Here is a 19,303-nt window from a genome sequence, read left to right as displayed (position 1 = left end):
GATGGGATGGCCTACTCCACCTTCAGTAGTGGAGTTGGAGAATTTATTGGTAAATCAAGAGGAGTTAGCTAAGAAGATGGGGAGCATAACCATAAAGGAAGAAGAGGAGGCACTTTTCACTAAGAAGAAGAGCCCACACCAAAAACAATGGAAGCCCAAGCCTAAGTGGACAGAAGGTGGGAAAGAGCATCCAAAGGAGAGAAGCAACTCTTCAGGGGGAGACCAACGAGAAAGACAAGGACCAAAATGGTACGAGAAGAATGCAAGGAGACCAAGTGATGGATGCTTCAACTGTGGCAAGGCAGGTCACTTTGCTCGAGAATGCCGATTTCCAAGGAGGTCAAATGATGGATGCTCCAATTGTGGTAAGAAAGGTCACCTTACTCGAGAATGTCGATATCCAAGAAGGCGTTATGAAGGGAATGTGGCCACCACAAAAGAGAAAGAGGAGATCACTCTAGAAGCATCCATGAGCGAAGAAGAATGGGACGCCGAAGTTGGATACTCTCAAGAGGTTGACATAGAAGACTTGGAGGAAGACATGGAGGTGCCAGCCCTTGCAATGGATGAAGAAGAGTTGGAGGAAGATATGGAGGCACCAGCCTTTGCGATGGATGAAGAAGAGTTGGAGGAAGACATGAAGCCACCAGTCTTTGCAACGGATGAAGAAGAGTTGGAAGAGGACATGGAGGCGCCAGCCCTTGCAGCAATCAAGGATCCAAAAATCAACTATAAAGATGATTGGATCGTTGATTCTGGGTGCTCCAACCATATGACTAATGATAACAACAAGCTGCAAGATATGACCGAGTACAAGGGAGGAAAAATGGTGCTGACAGCTAACAACTCCAAGCTATCGATTTCCCATGTTGGAAAGACAGCCGTTCCAAGGTATGGTACTCAACAACTCCAACTTGAGAGAGTCTATCACGTCCCAGGCTTGAAGAAGAATCTGTTGTCAGTACCTCAACTGACAGCAGAAGGGAAGTATGTTCTGTTTGGTCCACAAGAAGTAGCAATCTTCAGAAGGCTCAAGGTGATCGGCACACCCATCATGGAAGGGAAAAAGAGAGACTCACTCTTTGTGCTCTCTGCTGAGTCAGCATACGTAGACAAGACTCGGAAGAATGAGACGGCTGATCTTTGGCATGCGCGGCTTGGACACGTCAGCTACCACAAGTTGAAGGAGATGATGGAGAAGCATGTAGTGAAGGGGCTTCCTGATCTTGATATCCGTACAGACATGGTCTGTGCTGGATGTCAGTATGGCAAGGCCCACCAATTGCCATACAAGGAGTCGCAGCATCAGTCAAAGGTACCTCTAGAGCTCATACACTCAGATGTCTTTGGCCCAGTCAAGCAAATATCACTTGGAGGCATGAGATACATGGTGACCTTCATCGACGACTTCTCAAGGTACGTTTGGGTATATTTTATGAAGGAGAAGTCTGAGACCTTTATGAAATTTAAGGAATTTAAGGATATGATAGAAGGTGAACTCGAGTATAAGATACGGTGCCTACGCACTGACAATGGGAGAGAATATTTATCCAATGAGTTCACCATCTATCTCAAGAAAAATAAGATAAAAAGGCAGTTAACTTGCCCTAATACTCCACAACAAAATGGAGTAGCGGAGCGCAAGAATCGTCACCTTGCGGAAACTTGTCGGAGTATGTTGCATGCCAAAAATGTTCCTGGAAGATTCTGGGCTGAGTGTATGAGGACTGCAGCTCATGTGATTAATAAGCTACCACAAGTGAGGTTGGGGTTCAAATCACCACATGAGAAGCTTTGGAGGATGAAACCAGCCATCAGCCACCTCAAGGTATTTGGTTGCGTATGCTATATCTTTGTGCCAGATCACCTAAGAACCAAGTTTGAAAAGAAGGCGAAGAGGTGCATCTTTGTTGGTTACGATGATGCTCGAAAAGGATGGAGGTGTTGTGATCCAACCACAGGTAAATGTCACACCTCAAGGAACATTGTGTTCGATGAAGCTTCTTCATGGTGGTCCCCTAAGAAAGAAGAGATTCCTGAATCACCTGACGTGGAGGAGGTTATAGAAGAAGAAAGAGATCAGAAGTTAGAAATCCCAAGTGAAGGAGAAAGGAGCTCACCAAGTAAGACCAAGAGTCCGTGGAAGACTGGCATACACCAACCTGAAGAGCCACAAACCGAGGAGCATGATCAAGAACTTCGAAGATCAACAAGACCTAGGAAGCCCAATCCAAGGTACGCTAATGCTGCTCTTGCCGATGAGTCTTTACCTATTGAGCCATCTTCCTATGAAGAAGCAGCACGAGGCCCTGAGTGGCAGAAGGCGATGGAAGAAGAGATTAAGGCACTAAAGGAAAACCAAACATGGGACTTAGTGCCAAAGCCAAAGAACGTGAAGCCAATATCCTGCAAATGGGTCTACAAAGTGAAAACCCGAACAGATGGCTCAATTGAAAGGTATAAAGCTCGACTTGTGGCACGAGGTTTCTCGCAGGAGTATGGACTGGATTACGAAGAAACATTCAGTCCGGTGGCAAAAATCACAACAGTTCGAGTCTTGCTTGCATTGGCTGCCAGCAAGTCTTGGGAGTTGTGGCAGATGGATGTCAAGAATGCCTTTCTGCATGGAGAACTTGACAAGGAGATTTACATGGAGCAGCCAAAGGGGTTTGAGAGCAAGAAATACCCCGAGCATGTCTGCAAACTAAAGAAGGCACTCTACGGGCTAAAGCAAGCACCAAGAGCATGGTACGGAAAGATCGGTGAGTTCCTAGTACACAATGGCTTTAAAGTTGCTCCATCAGACTCTAGTTTATTTGTGATGGCCAAGGAAGGAAGACTAGCAATAGTTCTAGTCTATGTTGATGACTTGATCATCACGGGAGATTACTCCGAGGAGATAGAAAGGACAAGGGAAAATCTCTCCGTGAGATTTCAAATGAAGGAACTTGGTGAGTTAAGACACTTCCTTGGACTTGAGGTGGAGCACACTAAGAATGGGATATTCTTAGGCCAACAAAAGTATGCGAAAGACCTTCTTAAGAGGTATGGGATGCTTGACTGCAAACCTATTTCCACTCCTATGGATCCTAACGCAAGACTTCAAGAAGACAAAGGAAAGAACTTGGAGGATGCAACCATGTATCGGCAACTGGTCGGGAGTCTTATCTATCTGACACTTAGTCGGCCAGATATTTCCTATGCCGTTGGAGTGGCAAGCCGATACATGAGCACACCAAAGAAGCCTCACCTTGATGCAATAAGGCGAATACTCAGGTATGTCAAAGGCACCTTAAATTATGGCATCCTATATAAGAAAACAAAAGAATGCCAGGTTATTGGTTACTGCGACGCCGACTATGCCGGAGATTGTGATACACGGAGATCAACCACTGGATATCTCTTCAGTCTTGGATCGGGAGCCATTACATGGTGCAGCAAAAGGCAACCTACAGTGGCACTGTCAAGTACTGAAGCAGAATATCGATCAGCGGCAGCGGCAGCACAAGAAAGCACCTGGCTTAAACAATTGATGGAAGACCTTCATCAAACTCCAAAAGATCAGGTATGGATTTTCTGTGATAACTTATCCACCATAAGGCTAGCAGAAAATCCTGTCTTCCATGCAAGGACAAAGCACATAGAGGTGCACTACCACTATATCAGAGAAAAGGTCCTTAAGGGGGAAATTGAGATGGTGCCAACAAAGACAGAAGACCATACTGCAGATATCCTCACCAAGAGTCTCAACAAATCAAAGTTCGAGAAGTTTCGAGAAGCTCTTGGCATGGTCACCAAAGAAGCTTTGCATTGAGGGGGAGTGTTGGAGAATACAATGCAAGCTTCTAGAGTGTTCTCAATATTACAAGAAAGAAGACATTACTATGGAATACTCTAGAATATAAAATAAATAAAAGAGGGAACCTTCTAGTGTTTAGATATGCATGAAGAAGCTTTGGAATATTCTAGAATAGGAGTTTAAAATAAATAAATAGGAAACCTTGTAGTATCTAGATATTTATGTAGAAGTGTGTGGAAGGCTTTAGATATTTTGTATCAATGGCTAAGATTTTGACACATGTCAAAGATCCAATGGCCATGTAGTCCTATAAATAGAGGCCCTTGCCTCACACCTTGTGTAGTAGAGAATAAAGAAGTGAAGAAGGTGGAGAACAAGGTGTGAGCAAGTGTAAGGTGTGTATGCTCTCTCTTGTACTAATATTCCTAAAGCAATATAGTACTACTTTGTTCATATAAGTCTCCCGGTTAGGCCTTGTTATTTCTAAGTACTTAGTGCATATAAGTTGTGATTTAACGTGAGCGGATTCGCCCGGAATCACAACGGTCTTGTTTCAACGTGAGTGGCATAGCCGCCCAGATTCAAGACTTGCTTTAACGTGAGTGGCTCTGCCGCCCGGAAGCTTGCACTAAGTAAGTAGAAATAAAAAGGGACTAATCAACTACACCAAAGTAGTTGGTATAGGTGAATAGGCCCTCTCGTAGTGTGTTAGGTCCACCTCGAATTCTCTACGGTTCCTGATGCCAATGAACCATGTGATGAGTTTTCTTATTGCCCCTTTTGCTAGTCCCATCAAGAGCATCATTCGTTGCACTCGCACCTGTACTGTAGTCAGAGAAGACCAATAGTATGCACACTTGCATTTACCTCTTCTCTGAGTTTTGACCCTTTTCCCCCACTGCTTCTCGGATGTTTACAATAAAACTTCCCTGCATCTGCATGCATATACACCTTATTAAGTTATGATTGATCTTAATTAAAACTTAAAAGACCAATTTCTGTTAAGTTTTACTGCAGGTAATCTACTGCAGTTTATTTTCTGTAGGTTTGTAGGGGGAGTCAGCAGCCTGAATATGACTTAATTTACTCAGATCAAGAATCCAGTATCGTCTGTCTTGCTGGCCTTCTTTCCTCCGCAGGCTAGATCTCTGAAACACATTAGGAGTTAAGATTTATTTCCGTACTATTACACCTGAATGAATCTTTCTTTATCGACTATATTTTCAGGAATGGTTGGCCTTAATATAGGTCCTTGCTTGCTGCTCTAATGCTTTCCTTGATATAATGCTCTTGCACTAAACAGAATCTACGGCTGTTCAAGATGAGTATGTGTGGAGATATTAGTTAATGTTGCAAGGGGGTGTGGTAATTTTGCAGATATTTATCCATCCACAACCATTACCAACTACAGCGAGGTAACTGTAATATCCGATGCCCCTTTGCGTTTTCAGACTGAACAAGAAGTGCATAAAATCCTAGCACCAACGAAGCCAAAACAATACTCCCTCCATCCCATATTAAATGACTTTCTATTACATGTATTTAGACGGTTTTTAGGTATAGATGCATCCATATTTGTGTAAATTTATGGCTGTGTGCATCGATCGATGCAGAGGCCGGGGGATGTCCTCATTTTCGAAAAAAAAAATGTGTAAATTTAAGTCACTTAATATGAGACGGAGGGGGTATAATATATAGAATAGTTACATCATTTACTTTCCATTTCATGCGAAAACAATGTACTCCCTCCGTCCAATAAAAGATGTCTCAACTTTGATTAAATTTGAATGCATCTATACACTAAGTCATGTCTAGACACATCTAAATTTTGACAAACTTAAGACATTTTTTCTTGGACGGAGGGAGTATATGTTTTCTATGCATATCATTTCCACTGCTACTCTGATGGATTCAGATAACTGAACAGAAAAGTCCCATCCACTTCAGTTTCTGCAAATGCCGAGAAAGCGACTTGTGGCGAACTACAGAAATCCACGGATCCCACAACCGTGGATTGCATTTCCTTTCGACATGCTAGCTAGCTAGTGTGCTACTCCTGGTGAATTTGTGGGAGTTTGGCCCAATTCGGAGACAGTATAAATCGAGCAGCATCGTTTCTGTTTCATCATGCAATGCTGTTATCTGAATCCATCTGATGTTGTAGATAGTACTATGTAGTACATTTCATATTGTAGATAGTGTACTTATTTGATTAACAAAGGACTAATCTACCACAATTTACAACTCTAAATTAGTTATTAAATCCATCATGATATCTAGATATTTTAATAGTATATATACTTTATTTGATGTATTGTCTTACGTTTCATAATTCTTGTCTCAAATTTGCTCAAAAATGGATGTATCTATTTCTAAAAAGTGTCTAGATGCATGTAACATTTCAACAAGAATTATGAAACGGAGGGGAGTACTAGATATTTGTACAAAATGTACTACTACGTGTTTCTTTTTTTTGGACGCAATTTTTTTTACATGCAATCCCAAAGTATGAGATGTATACAACAATTGTCCAATCAATGCAAGTTTGCATGCCAACCAGTTGCCCAATCAATGCATGCGCAACAAAGTTCCTTGGTACGTGGGAAAAAAATCACACCAACAAAAGAGGAAAGTAGGAGTAACATCTACGATATCAAAATATGCATGTATATATGCAGCTGCATTCCTGTGGACATTTGTACGGCAGATCCTGCCTTGAAAATTGGCTGCATGGCGGCGGGAGCCAAGGTATGTTTCTTCATTTGATCTCGTGTATAAACTATCATCCATCTCACTCCTGCTCCATTTCGATTCAGTGCCCTCAGTGCGGACAGATGTACGAGAACAAGCAAATTATCAACCTGTCATGACCTTCTCATTACTGCTTCTGCACATGCTCATCAGTCATTACGAGGAAATCACCCTACATGGTTTCCATAATTCCATTTGATATTTCTGCTGGCATGCTTTGCGAGCAGAAGGTCTTGGCGTCTTGGATGCGTACGTTCTGAAACTATCATCCTAATTTAGTGGTTTTGTAGGCTACATATGCTTAACAAATTGACTTGTGGCTCGTTTCGCTGTGAGTCTAAAACCATATATGCGAGGTTTTATAGACTCAAGCTGTTGTTTGGTACTCCTACTAGTTTATACGGGTAAAACATGGCATGCATATTGTCAAATGCCAATCGACTCCTTTGCGAGTGGGGTCTTCCTGACAGGTACGCAGCGGCAGGGTTTGAGATGGGCATTTCGGACATAGAGATGAAGTTGCTGCTGTCGGAAGCTGCTCGCGGGGACGGGCGCCCGACAGATGCCCTCTGTCAAATGCTCCATGGACACTGATAAATTTGCAGTTTCGCATAAAGCGTTTGTCCAGAGTTTGGATGGACAACTTATACTGCCCCCCTCAAAATAAGTGTGCTCTATTTATACAAATTCACTTCACTTATTTTGAAATAGAGGTAGTATTTTTTGACGTGCTATTAGTATTAATAAGGTCGCGCGGTGTGCTTGTTGTGATGGCATCAGCCAATTAATGTAGGACACGTGCGTAGTCTTGGAGCTGTGATTTTATTTCGTGTTTTGGAGAAAATAAACTGTAGATTTCGCTGGAATGTGGTTGTGGAGTCTACAGTACCATGTTAGGTTGATATAAAATAGGGAAGCAGCTGACCTGGTTGCTGCTGACTAAAGTGACTACGCCCATGGCCTGGAGATAGAAATACAATATATACGGTCATCTGAGTTTTTTTTTAGGGCCGGTCGTCTGATAACTCCTTCTTCCCCTCGATGTCAACCTCCGGAAATACAATCTAGAGTACTCTACAATCTATGATATATAGGCATAAAAAACCAGATGCATATCACTCGACTCAGTTGATTTTCGAGATGGGCCGAATTTATGTCCATTGGGCTATTCTCTCGTTTTACTGGCCTGCACCCCTCGACATTTTGAGCCCGGCTCCTCCCCTGTTTTGTCTCCTGATTCCTGAACCCAGGATGGCAACAGAAAGCAGATTTCAGGAAAATGGTTCCCTAATCCCTATAATTAGTTTTAGGGATAGAACACAAAAGAAAGAAGAATTTCTAGAAGAAAAAAAGTTGTTATTCTGGGTTGCTTCCACGAAACTCATTCCCTATAAAAAAAATTGCTGTCTACCACGTACATTTTCTTTTCTGTTTTTCTTTTTTGCGAGGATACCTACGTTTTCTCATTGTGCATATTTGTACACTCCAAATTAACAACATTTCATCACATGATAGTTGAAACAATTATCAATTCATGGTTGTTTCATACACAATTCCATGACATTTCAGATCAATAATTTTAAAAAATTAAACATGCATCATTGTTCTCCAGCCAGCGATGTTCAACCAACAAGCATTCATCCCAACATAAAATTCTTCCAAATAAGTGCAAAGCGCAGTTCCACCAAAAAATCAATTATCGAGGAGAGCAGAATCCAACAGGAGTTGCCATTGCATCATTATTCCCTCACATATTACTTGGGCTGCCATTGCCACCATAAGACTTAGCACAAAGCTAGAGTATATTATAATTTGAAACGGAGACAGAGGAGCAAATAAGGGTTCCTCGAAAGAAAAGAAAAAAGCGCACAAATGACTTCATTATTGTACTGTGATGATGCTTTATGCCCATGCTACAGTCGCACCATAAATTCATCCATCTTCAGATCGAATTAACGCAACGACACTGCACGAAGTCGGAGACAGCTCATAGACCTACTGGTGGTATAGCTGCAGTACTAGTGATTTTTCAAAACAAATAAAAATAGTGGTACAGTGTGTGCTATGGTTTACGTAGGTACGTACTAGACCAATGTGCAACAAGCTGCGTGCGCATGCTGGCGCGTTACTTAATTTATCTGCACATTGTCAATGCGAAAATAACTCGACATACGGAGTACGTACAGATCAATGAGTTGCAGCATGTGTATGTACCCTGCCCGCCCTTGGAGACATCATCCCATTTAGTACACACAAAAGGAAAACAAAATGAACTGTAGCTAGTTTTTCCTCCATCCTGAAGCATCAACACCAGGACACAGATCGAGCTTAATCACCTGACGCAAACTCAATGCGATTTATCGGTACGAAACACTGCAAAACTTAAAGACGAGAGTCGTCGTCATTACAACACAAGTACACAGATAGAGATCCAACCCACACGTAGAACACCAAACACACAACCCAAACAATCGAACCCGAAACAACCAAAACGCGCCTTAAACACAACATGGCCGCGTGCCACAGATAGCTATCCAGCTAGTACTAGCAGTCTAGTACATCTCTCCATCCATCATATCACGCCTTGCTCCCTTCGTTGGCCTTCTTGAACGCCTCCGCCTGCTTGGTCTTGGCGCCGTCGGACGCGCCCGGCGCCGCGGCCGCCGCGAAGGCGTCCCTGACCTGCGAGGTCGTGTAAGGGAACCCCGCCCGGGTCATGGAGTTGAGCAGCGCGGCCGTGGCCTCGCGCAGCAGCGCGCTGGAGCTGTCGTTGCCCGTGTTGCCCAGCGCGTCCTGGATGCTCACGCCCGACCCGAGCCCGCTGCCGCCGCCGAAGAAGTGGCCCACCGAGCTCGGCCAGCTCCCGCCCAGCGCCGACCAAATCTGCATCGGGTGCGACCTCCAGTACCTGCACGGTGGGCCCCGCGCGTCAGTGCATCGTAGTGGCGTTCCAAGGAAACGAAATGTTTTATGCGTTGCTAAGTTGCTTACTCGCAAGTCCCGGGGCTGTTGGGGTCGACCACGGTCCCATGGCTGCTGGGCGTCGACGGTGTAGTCGTGGATCCGGACGCTGGGGGAGACCCGCCGTATGCGCCTCCGCCGGTGGACGGCGTGGTCGGGGAGCTCCCGCCGTAGGCGCCTCCGTCGTGGGACGAAGGCGGGCTCCCGCCGTAGGCGCCGCCGCCGGTGGAAGGCGCGGAAGGGGAGCTCCCGTAGCCGCCGCCGCCTCCGGTGGACGGGGAGGACGAGCTGCCGTGGCCGTGCCCGCCGTGGCCGTGGGACGGGGAAGAAGGACTAGGCGTCGTGCCCCCGTGCGACGGGTCGGGGATCGAGCCTGAGCCGCTGTGTGACGGCGGCGGAGTCCCGTAGGACGGCGTCGTGCTCCCGGAGCCGGAGGGGGAGCCGTGCGACGGGATCGGTATGGTGGTGCCCCCGTGGCCCGGGAACGAGTGCGGGTCCAGCGACGGCACGCAGTCCGGCTTCTTCACATCATCTGCACGCAACCAAGAACAACGCGCGTCACCCACTGAGTACAATCTCTGCTAGCTGCATGAGAATGCACGACAACGAGAGCCGAGAGGCCGGCCGATCTATGTAAGAAGAAAAAGCACCTTGGCTTGCATTGTCCGTCGAGGGGGCAGTCCTGGCCGAGACAAGGAATGCCTGAGTGGCCAACGCGGCGAGCAGGAAGCTCGCCAGGAGATGAGCCCTCGCACCCTTCTTTTGAGCTCCCATGGCTGCTAGAGCCTCTCTTCTTCTCCTTCTTCCTCTGCTTGGAGTGCTAGTTCAGTGGAAATGCTGAGGAGTGAAGTGGAGTGAATCACACGGCGAAGGGCAGCGGGTATAAATAGCGGGGAGCAGAAGCTACCAGAGGACCGACGACGCGCCATGGATAATTGATGAGGCGAGAGAGCGTCGACGCAGAGATGACGACATACTGCACGCACCAGCGACTGAGCGAGGTAGTTGGCAAGGGCATTCACTGCGCGCATCAAAGGCTCGACTGATCCGACCAGACAGGGGAAATTGGCCGTGGACTCATGGTGGACTGGCGCTACTGTAGCTTTCGTATGTCCATGCTCATCACCTACCTAGTGCCAATCAATGAATTCATTTCGTCAATTCAAGCTTTTGATCGATCTGGTTTCCAGCCATTCATCCGGAGTTGTGTGCATCCATCCATGGCCTACTAATTAAGATCGCCGTCAGCTAAGGCCATGAACACGTACGTACTCTGACTGCTAGAGCGAAATTAGAACTTGATCTGCATGCACATGCATGTGTATAAAAATCGTGAATTGAGGATGAACGTGTACCATTACAACTAGCTAATTTGACTGCTCATTAGGAGACTGCGACCCCATGTAATTGAATCTCTCAATTAATCGGAGGAACTCTGAAGCTTAAGCAAGCTGGTCAATACAGAACTTTTGCATGATTCGTTTAGATAAAGAAGATCTCAATACTTCTGCGCCAACTAAGGACATACAACCATAACTATATTATGGGGGTTTCGCTAGTTCTTGGTTTGTCTGGGATGCTTGTCGATCTCAGTTATATACTCCCCTCCGTCTCGTACCAAGTGACTTTCTATTACATGTATCTAGACATGTTTTAGGCATAGATACATTCATATTTAGGCAAATTTGAGTCAGTTAATATGGGACGGACGGAGTAATAAAACTACACGATATCAAGCATGCATAATTATAATGTAGTGAAATCTTTTTGCAAAACTTTAACGCGTAGGTTATATCTATATGGAGTGATTTCGAGATATGGTCCGATTGAATTTTATCCAAATGTTTAGAAATGTGATTGAGATTAAAAACAAATGCAGCAAGCTGATGAATACAAAATCGAGTAGTACAAATTGCAAAAGATCAAGAAACACGAGAGAAGGACACCTGATTTATAAAGTAGAGGACTTAAATCTCATTTGACACACCAGATCTGTTGGTTTAAGATCTGGGTGCCATCTCCACTCCCCTTTCTCCCAACTACTGCGGCTTAAGATCTGACAGCTAGCATATGGACCGATTTCTGACTGAAAAACAGACAACTTTCTAATAGCAAGTTAGCCTTCTTAGGGGCAATGCCGGCGCAAACACTGCGCCAGGAACTACAAGGAGACCGTGCACACAATAACAATAGCTGTGCAACAACGTCAAGCGAGCACAAGGGACAAGACTCACATAGTCATCACCAGTCTCAATTAGTGAAGGTGAAGTTTACGGTTTGGACACAACGGAAGAAGGAAATGTCATAAAACATTGTCCTCGTCAAGGTCCAACAAGGAGGCATATATGACCTAGGTTTTCATCCAACTGGGTATGAAAGCTCATGACTAACCAGCAACTCAACATCGTTGCTAAACCTAAGCCAAAGATTTTATTGGTCCATGCAAAGATAGTACTCCGTATCGAAACTTTTCGGGTAAAATCACTGTGTGTCAAGAAGACCGCAACTGGGTGTCAGCAGCTAAAATTCCTTCTAGTGCGCCTCAGGCCACTCCCAATGCTTGTCTCTTAGCACGTCATCTTAGACATTTTGCTGACATGGAACCATCTTAGACGGTCTCTTATGCTAGCGACCGTCTCTTCACGCAAACCAACATAAAATCATCAATTCTCTTTCACAAAATTATTAAATATCTATTACTTTTAGATACCACCTTAAGAGACAATACATTGGATATGGTTTCTTAACATTTATCGTGAACTAACAGACGCACCTAAGGACGATGAATTGGGATTGGACTCAGGCTTCACCGGACTTTGCATGCATGGTCCGAACTAATTAATCAAGCGTTGATCGTGCATCAGGACACCAGTTTGAAGCCTTTAACACATTGGTCACGACGATCTTGACTTTGGGTGTCCGCCATCCTTGTGCACTCCCCAAGAGCCATAGATGCTGGAATCAATGAAGGCGCACACTTGTTGCATCTGCAAATCTGCAATAGCCCGGGCCGGTCCCGTGGTGGTGTGGTACATGTTGTCTCGACGCATCTGTTTAATTTCGTGTTCATGCAAAGCTGGTCGTAGGCCCAGCTGTCTTGGAACAATTTAACGCGTTTAACTAGCAGCACTGTGGATACAGGATCCAGTCCCTACGTGCTCACATCTCTGATTGGCGCGAGCGAGCGTGCGCTTTCTGCACTCCGCAACGTACTCGATCCTCCAGCTTGAGATAGGCTTAAAGAAAGTGCTTTGTCGATGAGAGAGTTTCAGAGTTACATAACGTTCCTTTTCTTCTTTTTTTGAGCTTTGCAATTGTTGTTCTACTGCTATGTTTGGCAGTGTGGGGGTATGTTTTGACCCGTTGGAGCCGAGTTTCATCTATGGCTCTTGTGGCAGAACCGGTCAATTTGTTTCTAATTTCGAGTACAGGTTGTCTTGCGAGCATTTTTGCCTGAAAACGTTGCAACTTGCATCTAGTGGAGATAATTCTTCTTCAGCCGAGGAATAAATTCCGTCGCTGCAAGCTGTATGCTCCATATATATCGAGCTCATCTCGGCAGGAACACTAGTCCATACTGGAGGATCCATTGAATGCATGCAGAGAGAGAGGAGGATTGAATTGGCCGGGCTGGGGCATTCATTCATTCATTCATTCATTTACAGTGGCAAGCCCGGCTGCAGCAGGAACCTCTCCATGTGAGCTTCACATGCTTCCTCCAAGCACAGTCCTTCCTGCGCATTTACCCTACCATCGGTCGCCCTCGGCAAAAAATGATGGTTGTGTTGAGGCAATCAGAAGGATGCTTTGGGATATACAATTTGATCATAAGTTATTCGATTTTGCTATATCAAAGTGACATGAATTTTAGTTAGAGATGAATCGGTTGCTCAGCCGTCAGATTTGGTCGGTGCTTTAAGATTCGAGACCCGACTCTTCCAGCAGACCATGTCAACTTCAGCTGCCAGCGTGGCCAAATTGAGCCTGAATTCGTCGATTTGGACTAAAGTATGGTTAAAAATGGACATGCCTGTCAAGTTTAAGGCTCAGCCATGCAATTTCTTCATCGAATTAGATTTAAACTTTTTGGTTTTGTTATTTCCTCAGGCGACCGAAAAATAACTATTTCTCAGTCGATGACAACAACTTTTCAATTCAATCCATTGATAGGTCTGATGGATAAGAACATTTTCATTGGATGGTTACGATTGTTGACTGAGAAATAACTATTTCTTAAGCGACTGGAAAACTTACACTCCCTTAAACTTTTTGCGTAAAAATCAAACGTCCGAGACGTAGCCACACCCTAAGTTAATTTGCCGTGTATATTCGAAGGCGTCTAGCAAATCCATAAAATGCGTCTAGGCGACCTGCCTGAGGTGACAGGAAGGGCGGAGCAACCAACTGCAGCAAACTACAGTAGCATACATCCTTTGAGAAATATGCCTTTCGTCTGAACTTGGCAGAAATATTTTCAGCTTCCTCCAAACTTTGTCCGCCAGATTAAACAGAGTAAAGCCGCCCTATCCCGGCCGTGGAAATTCCACAAGAATCTTAGGATTCGAGCTCACTCCAAAGATGCATGCATGCACTAGCCCAGCAAACGATGCACGGGCAGCCCAACTGGTACGTACTAGCGAATGCATGTTATACATTCTCAAAGAAAAAAAAGAAGCAAATGCATGTATACGTGTGCAAGCGCGCGTGCCGCGTGGCATGCATGCAGCGGAGAGCTCTGTTGCGCATGCAGAGAAGATGAGGTCGTTCCAGCGGAAGTGCCGGGGAGATCGACAGAGGCTAGCCCCCCTTCGCACGGCGAGAAAGGAAAGAGGATATGTAGATCGACGACACCTGCCAGCAAAACCTTGCTGTTTCCAGGCTTGCCCCACATCGATCTCCCGGACTCTCGCCCTGCATCTCAGCAATCCTGCATTATCAGTACACACACCATATTATTACGTATGTACTCAGCGTAGTATACACATTTACCATCCCCATCTCCCATCCACGATCGTTCGTTCGTCCCATCAATGGGCCAATGGCCATCGTGGACGTCAAAGAAAGATCGATAATCGATAGCGCGCATGTTACCGCCACCACGCTGCAATCCGTAGTACAGCTCCAACTAGCTACCACTAGTACTCTATGCTGATCACTGATATGGTGGTGAGGCAAACTATAGTAGTAATGGATTCAATTTCCATATTTGCACGCGATCGATCGATCGATATGCATGATGCATTGCATGGGACTACGGGAGGGGGATGAGATATATCGAGGATCTGGAACGATCTCTTTGCTGAAGTTCTTGCCTCCTTCATGCACGCATGGGGTCGGCGTTACTACCGTACCGAGTACAGCAGTGTACTACCCAGCTGGCCGGCTGGCAGTAGATCGATCCACGGGCGTTCAATGCGCGCATTTAGTTGGCTCCTGACCGCCAACAGTTAAAGCTGTCATGGGGATGGACTGTCCGGCAGAGCGAGCGAGCGAGCTATGCAGGAAACACTGTAAATTCGTTTCATAATTTTTGTCTCAAATTTACAAAAAGCAAAAAATATATATTTTTAAAATACATGTAATATTTTAACAAAAATTATGAAACGGAAGGAGCAGAACAGCAATGCTCTTCAGCGATTGGTTTATCCGGGACGCTGGAGAGCGAAAGAAAATGGGTGTGATGGGTGCAAGCTTAGCTAGTGCACTGGTGTACTGGAGCATTCGTCACTGTTGTTGTTACCGATTGAGAATAGTCAGAGATGCCTACCCATGCTACAATCCAGTGCCTGGCATAATCTTGTATCGCCTTCCAAAATGTTTTGAAAATTAACGTTTCGTGTTAAAATACGACCATGCAGTATTGCAGTCAAACTTTGGAGTTCAATAAAGAAATTCTTCCAAGTGCAGAGACGGGGAGACAGACGACTTTTTCTTTTATACAATGGAGAGTTGGAGACAGATGACTTTTTTTTTTGTAAGAAGAGACAGATGACTTCGGTGTTGTGTAATGTTTAGCGGCAGGCCACGCAGGAACAGTTCCACAAGCGAACTTGTTGGTTATTTGTGGTGGAACCAGTCTATCTAGATTCAAGTCTTCGACTTGACGTGGGTGGTCGCATTTTTCTGAATTTATTTCAGTACCTAATCGGCATTGTGCTTTCAATCGGAGTGACGTACCCATCAACTACGAGACACCTGCGGTGACTTCGTCAATCTCAAGATGATGTGCCGGACTAGTCTCTCGGATGTGCTCTTAAGGGTAGGATGTGCGTGTGTGTGTTTATAGTGGTGAGTGCGTGCCTACCTGTGAGTGTCTGCGTGTTTAAAAAAAAAACAGTTCCACATATGCAAAATGCGATCGTTCTAACGGGCCTAAGTGTACATTATATTAACTCGAAGCCCATTATTTATGGCCTTATAGTGCCATAAATGTGGTAGTTCTAACGGGCCTTACCTGGATCCACAGGTCCAGGTCCAGTCCCACAGAGGCAGAAAGGAGGCTCTGTTTAATTTCCTTTTAGGCCTGGGATCCCAGCCCATTACAAACAGAGTCCAATTGGGTGGACGAAAAGCGGTAGTTGTAACGGGCCTCAGGTACATTTCTCTCTCTCAGCAAATGCGGCTGCATTCAGGGTTAGTGCGGCCCAACTAAAAAAAAGGATGCCCTCAAAAAAAAAACTAAAACAAAGGAGACTCAGTTTAATCTTTTTTGGGCTATGAATCAGGCTCCAGCCCATTAAAACTGTCCAATTTCGGTGTCCTCAAAAAAAAAAAACAATCTTGGTCATCGCATACTCGCATTGGAACGCATTAAACCCGCCGCGTGTCGCGCTTGGACCGCCCGCAGGATAACCACAACGTTTTTTTTTCCCAGTCCACCATGCACAAAGGCAGGAGAAAAGTTATTCCAAGCCAGTAACGGCTGCATGGCACAGCTAATCCCTCCATTGGAAAATTAATTACCTACCCAACGGCAACCTATTCCTCGCCACCATATATACACATACACGCTCCGCAATGGCTTCTGTACAAACAAAACAGCTATAGTACGTAGAGACACACTACTCCTAAAACACTAGGCGATCGAGTAGTACTAGATCGACGTCGGCGTTGAGTAGTCGATCTGCATCTGAACATGGCCGGCGGCAAGATGGCCGTTGCTCAGCTAGTCGTTGTGGCTCTCATGCTCGCGGCGACGGGCTGCTGGGCCGGCCGGGACTTCTATGTGGGCGACGGCGGCGGGTGGCGGACGAACCCCGCCGAGCCCTTCAACCACTGGGCCGAGCGCAACCGCTTCCAGGTCAACGACCGCGTCGGTACGATTACGAACTCCATCCAATCCATGCATCCATGATCCACGGTGTTTGTGTGTGATTTTGGTCGAATTTACTTACGTTTTGCCGTGGATTTGTGTTTGGTGTGTTGTGCCGCCGTGCAGTGTTTAGGTACAAGGGGCACGAGGACTCGGTGCTGGTGGTGAGCAAGAGCCACTACGAGTCGTGCAACACGAGCGAGCCGTTCCTGCGGCTCGACGGCGGCGACTCCGCCTTCGTCCTCTCCAGCTCCGGGCCCTACTTCTTCATCAGCGGCCACGCAGACCGCTGCTGGGCCGGGGAGCGCCTCATCGTCGTCGTCCTCGCCGTCCGCGCCGGCGCCAAAACCACCCCGCCGCCCAAGTCGTCGTCCCCTCCGGCGCCGGCCAAGGCGTCGCCTCCGTCGCCGAACTCAACACAGTCGCCGCCGTCGTCTCCCCCGGCGCCGGCGAAGCCTTCGTCGCCTCCGCCCGCCCCAGCACCGGCTCCGCCGGCTGCGGTGAACACTTCGTCCTCGCCGTCTCCCGGGGTGGCTGTGGCGCCGGGGAAGAACGCTACGGCGCCGCCACCGTCGCCGTCGTCCGCGTCGGCCTTAAGCAGCAGTGTCTTAATGTGCCTCGCCGGTGCCGCCGCAGTGCTTCTTGTGTGAACCGGTCAATCGGGTTGCATCTTGCATGGTGTTTTTTTTTGCTTCGTTCTTAGAAATTTCGATTGATGTGTCTTTAAAATTTAGGATTCGCTCGGACAAAAATAACGTTGTTGTGTGTCTTTGTTTAGATCGTCAATCTATATCATTTCTAGAAAGTATTGGTATTGTATCTTCTTTCATACAGAGGTAGCATGTAATTCTCAATTAAGCCAGAAATTTATTAGGAGTTATTTTGCTGGTATCTGTATTAATGTGCTGCCGACCGTTATATATGTCGAATTGTTCATGTAATAAATCTTAGTTAATTCTTGCCAAAGTTTCTTAGCTATTTAGTAAACATTTACTCCAAGATAAGTACTACACTATAAGTTACCTAGGGATTAATTATTCCATGCTGCAAATTGAAAGCACTTGTCTTCCACAACTTCCAACAAAATGTCACACACACAAAATTACAACAAAAATATTGTACTTTCGTGTGAAACAAAACTTGTACTAAATCCGTGCCGGTTAATATGAATATGAAACGAAGGGAGTACCAAGTTCAAGGCTTCAAGCATTTGCCAACAACTATCCACATTACATAACGCGTGGGTTAACAGTAGTTACAAGTTGCACGTTAGATTATTAGATTTTTTGCAACTTGGTCAACTTATAAATAACTACTTTAACAATTTAGAAATAGCAAAACCTAACCTTCTATTCGCCGTTCGATTTCCATATATAGATGAGGTTGGAAACCGGGTGCTCTCTCCCTATTTGCGGTTGAAACTTGGATCAGGGATGCTCTCCGCTCAATTTCGATACATAAGTAGTAGGAACGAGGTCCGCTACATGACATTCGATTTCTATACATGTATATAATTGAAACATGGAACATAGCTTTCCCTCCCTGCCGCTCGATTTCCAACATAGTTTGAACGTGGGTCCAATCTCCAAGGTTTGATTCCCATACATATATGTAGTTGGAACCTGGCCATCCCTGACATTTGAATTTCCATTAAACCGAGATTAATATTTCAAAAAAGGATGAAATGCTTTTGAAAACTTCTAAGATCACAACAACATTTTGAAATCTGCCCGAACAACTTTCATGACACTTGCTTGAATCCTTAAACCTCGGTTACAAATTTGGAGGCCTGTGTGAATAATTTTGGGCACATATTTGATTCCATTGTGCACGTTAGGGTCAGAGTGATACAGTAGTAGTAGTTTTTGATGATTTTGACCCATTTTAAGACCAAATTATTGAAATCGGGTAACTTTCAAAAACTTGTAGCATGTCCGAGGCATTGGGGTGATGTCACACCCGAGCTAACACGTGTTGGCCACATTTTCTTGGACTAGTGGTGCCGACTACCCCGACATTTATGCTTGTCCTCAGCACCATTGGGCGTGGCCCTGGCCCCGGCCCATTGGTCAAATTAATAGGATCAAAGTTTTGGATGTGGTCTATTTTCGGAATTAGTCTAAAGTAATCGTTTCAGTTTCAGTTTCGGAAACACTTCGGCCAACACCGAGTCCACTAAAATTCAGTGGATTTGAGGGTTTTGATTTGCATTTCAGCCAAATGCCCAAAATTTGCACTTGAAATCGACTGAAATTAAACAGCAAAAATTAGAATTTTCTATGAAGAAGGTACCTGCAGATGGAATGACTGACATTTGTGAAAGCGATAACCAACTCTAAACAATACTCTACGAAATCATGCATCTGAAGATCTTCAACTTGACGGTTGCATGATGAGAGCTTGCTCAGTTGGTTCTTGGTTGGCACACCCAGAAATAGGCCGGCATCTGCATGCATTTCTCACGAGGGATGGGTTCCAAC

The 19,303-nt window shown here is 45.4% G+C and overlaps 2 protein-coding genes across 2 annotated transcripts; one reads left to right on the top strand and one right to left on the bottom strand.

Moving 5' to 3' along the window:
* Window positions 1-8,878: 8,878 nt before the first annotated feature.
* LOC100842534 (protodermal factor 1) lies at window positions 8,879-10,389 on the bottom strand. The gene is made up of 3 exons (XM_003565423.4): window positions 10,162-10,389; window positions 9,542-10,043; window positions 8,879-9,458 (listed from the first exon to the last, which is right to left on the bottom strand). Exons 1-3 carry the CDS (start codon window positions 10,283-10,285, stop codon window positions 9,128-9,130), a joined length of 957 nt encoding a protein of 318 aa, XP_003565471.1. The 5' UTR covers window positions 10,286-10,389; the 3' UTR covers window positions 8,879-9,127.
* A 6,178-nt stretch (window positions 10,390-16,567) lies between these two features.
* On the top strand, window positions 16,568-17,473 carry LOC100842219 (early nodulin-like protein 2). Its single transcript, XM_003565422.3, has 2 exons — window positions 16,568-16,827; window positions 16,950-17,473. The coding sequence occupies exons 1-2, from the start codon at window positions 16,647-16,649 to the stop codon at window positions 17,471-17,473; spliced, it is 705 nt and encodes a 234-aa protein (XP_003565470.1). The 5' UTR covers window positions 16,568-16,646.
* The last annotated feature ends 1,830 nt before the right edge of the window (window positions 17,474-19,303 follow it).

The sequence above is a fragment of the Brachypodium distachyon genome, chromosome 2, assembly GCF_000005505.3.
Source record: "Brachypodium distachyon strain Bd21 chromosome 2, Brachypodium_distachyon_v3.0, whole genome shotgun sequence".
Classification (NCBI taxonomy): Eukaryota; Viridiplantae; Streptophyta; class Magnoliopsida; order Poales; family Poaceae; genus Brachypodium; species Brachypodium distachyon.
Note: the sequence above shows the minus strand (reverse complement) of the source record. Positions and strands in the feature narration are given on the sequence as shown.

Bases quoted from the DNA above. Each gene is read 5' to 3' on its own strand.
- LOC100842219 (XM_003565422.3), top strand. From the start codon at position 16,647: ATGGCCGGCGGCAAGATGGCCGTTGCTCAGCTAGTCGTTGTGGCTCTC. The intron at 16,828-16,949 runs GTACGATTACGA...GCCGCCGTGCAG, and splicing joins CCAGGTCAACGACCGCGTCG to TGTTTAGGTACAAGGGGCAC.
- LOC100842534 (XM_003565423.4), bottom strand. From the start codon at position 10,285: ATGGGAGCTCAAAAGAAGGGTGCGAGGGCTCATCTCCTGGCGAGCTTC. The intron at 10,044-10,161 runs GTGCTTTTTCTT...GGTTGCGTGCAG, and splicing joins GACGGACAATGCAAGCCAAG to ATGATGTGAAGAAGCCGGAC. The intron at 9,459-9,541 runs GTAAGCAACTTA...CCCACCGTGCAG, and splicing joins AACAGCCCCGGGACTTGCGA to GTACTGGAGGTCGCACCCGA.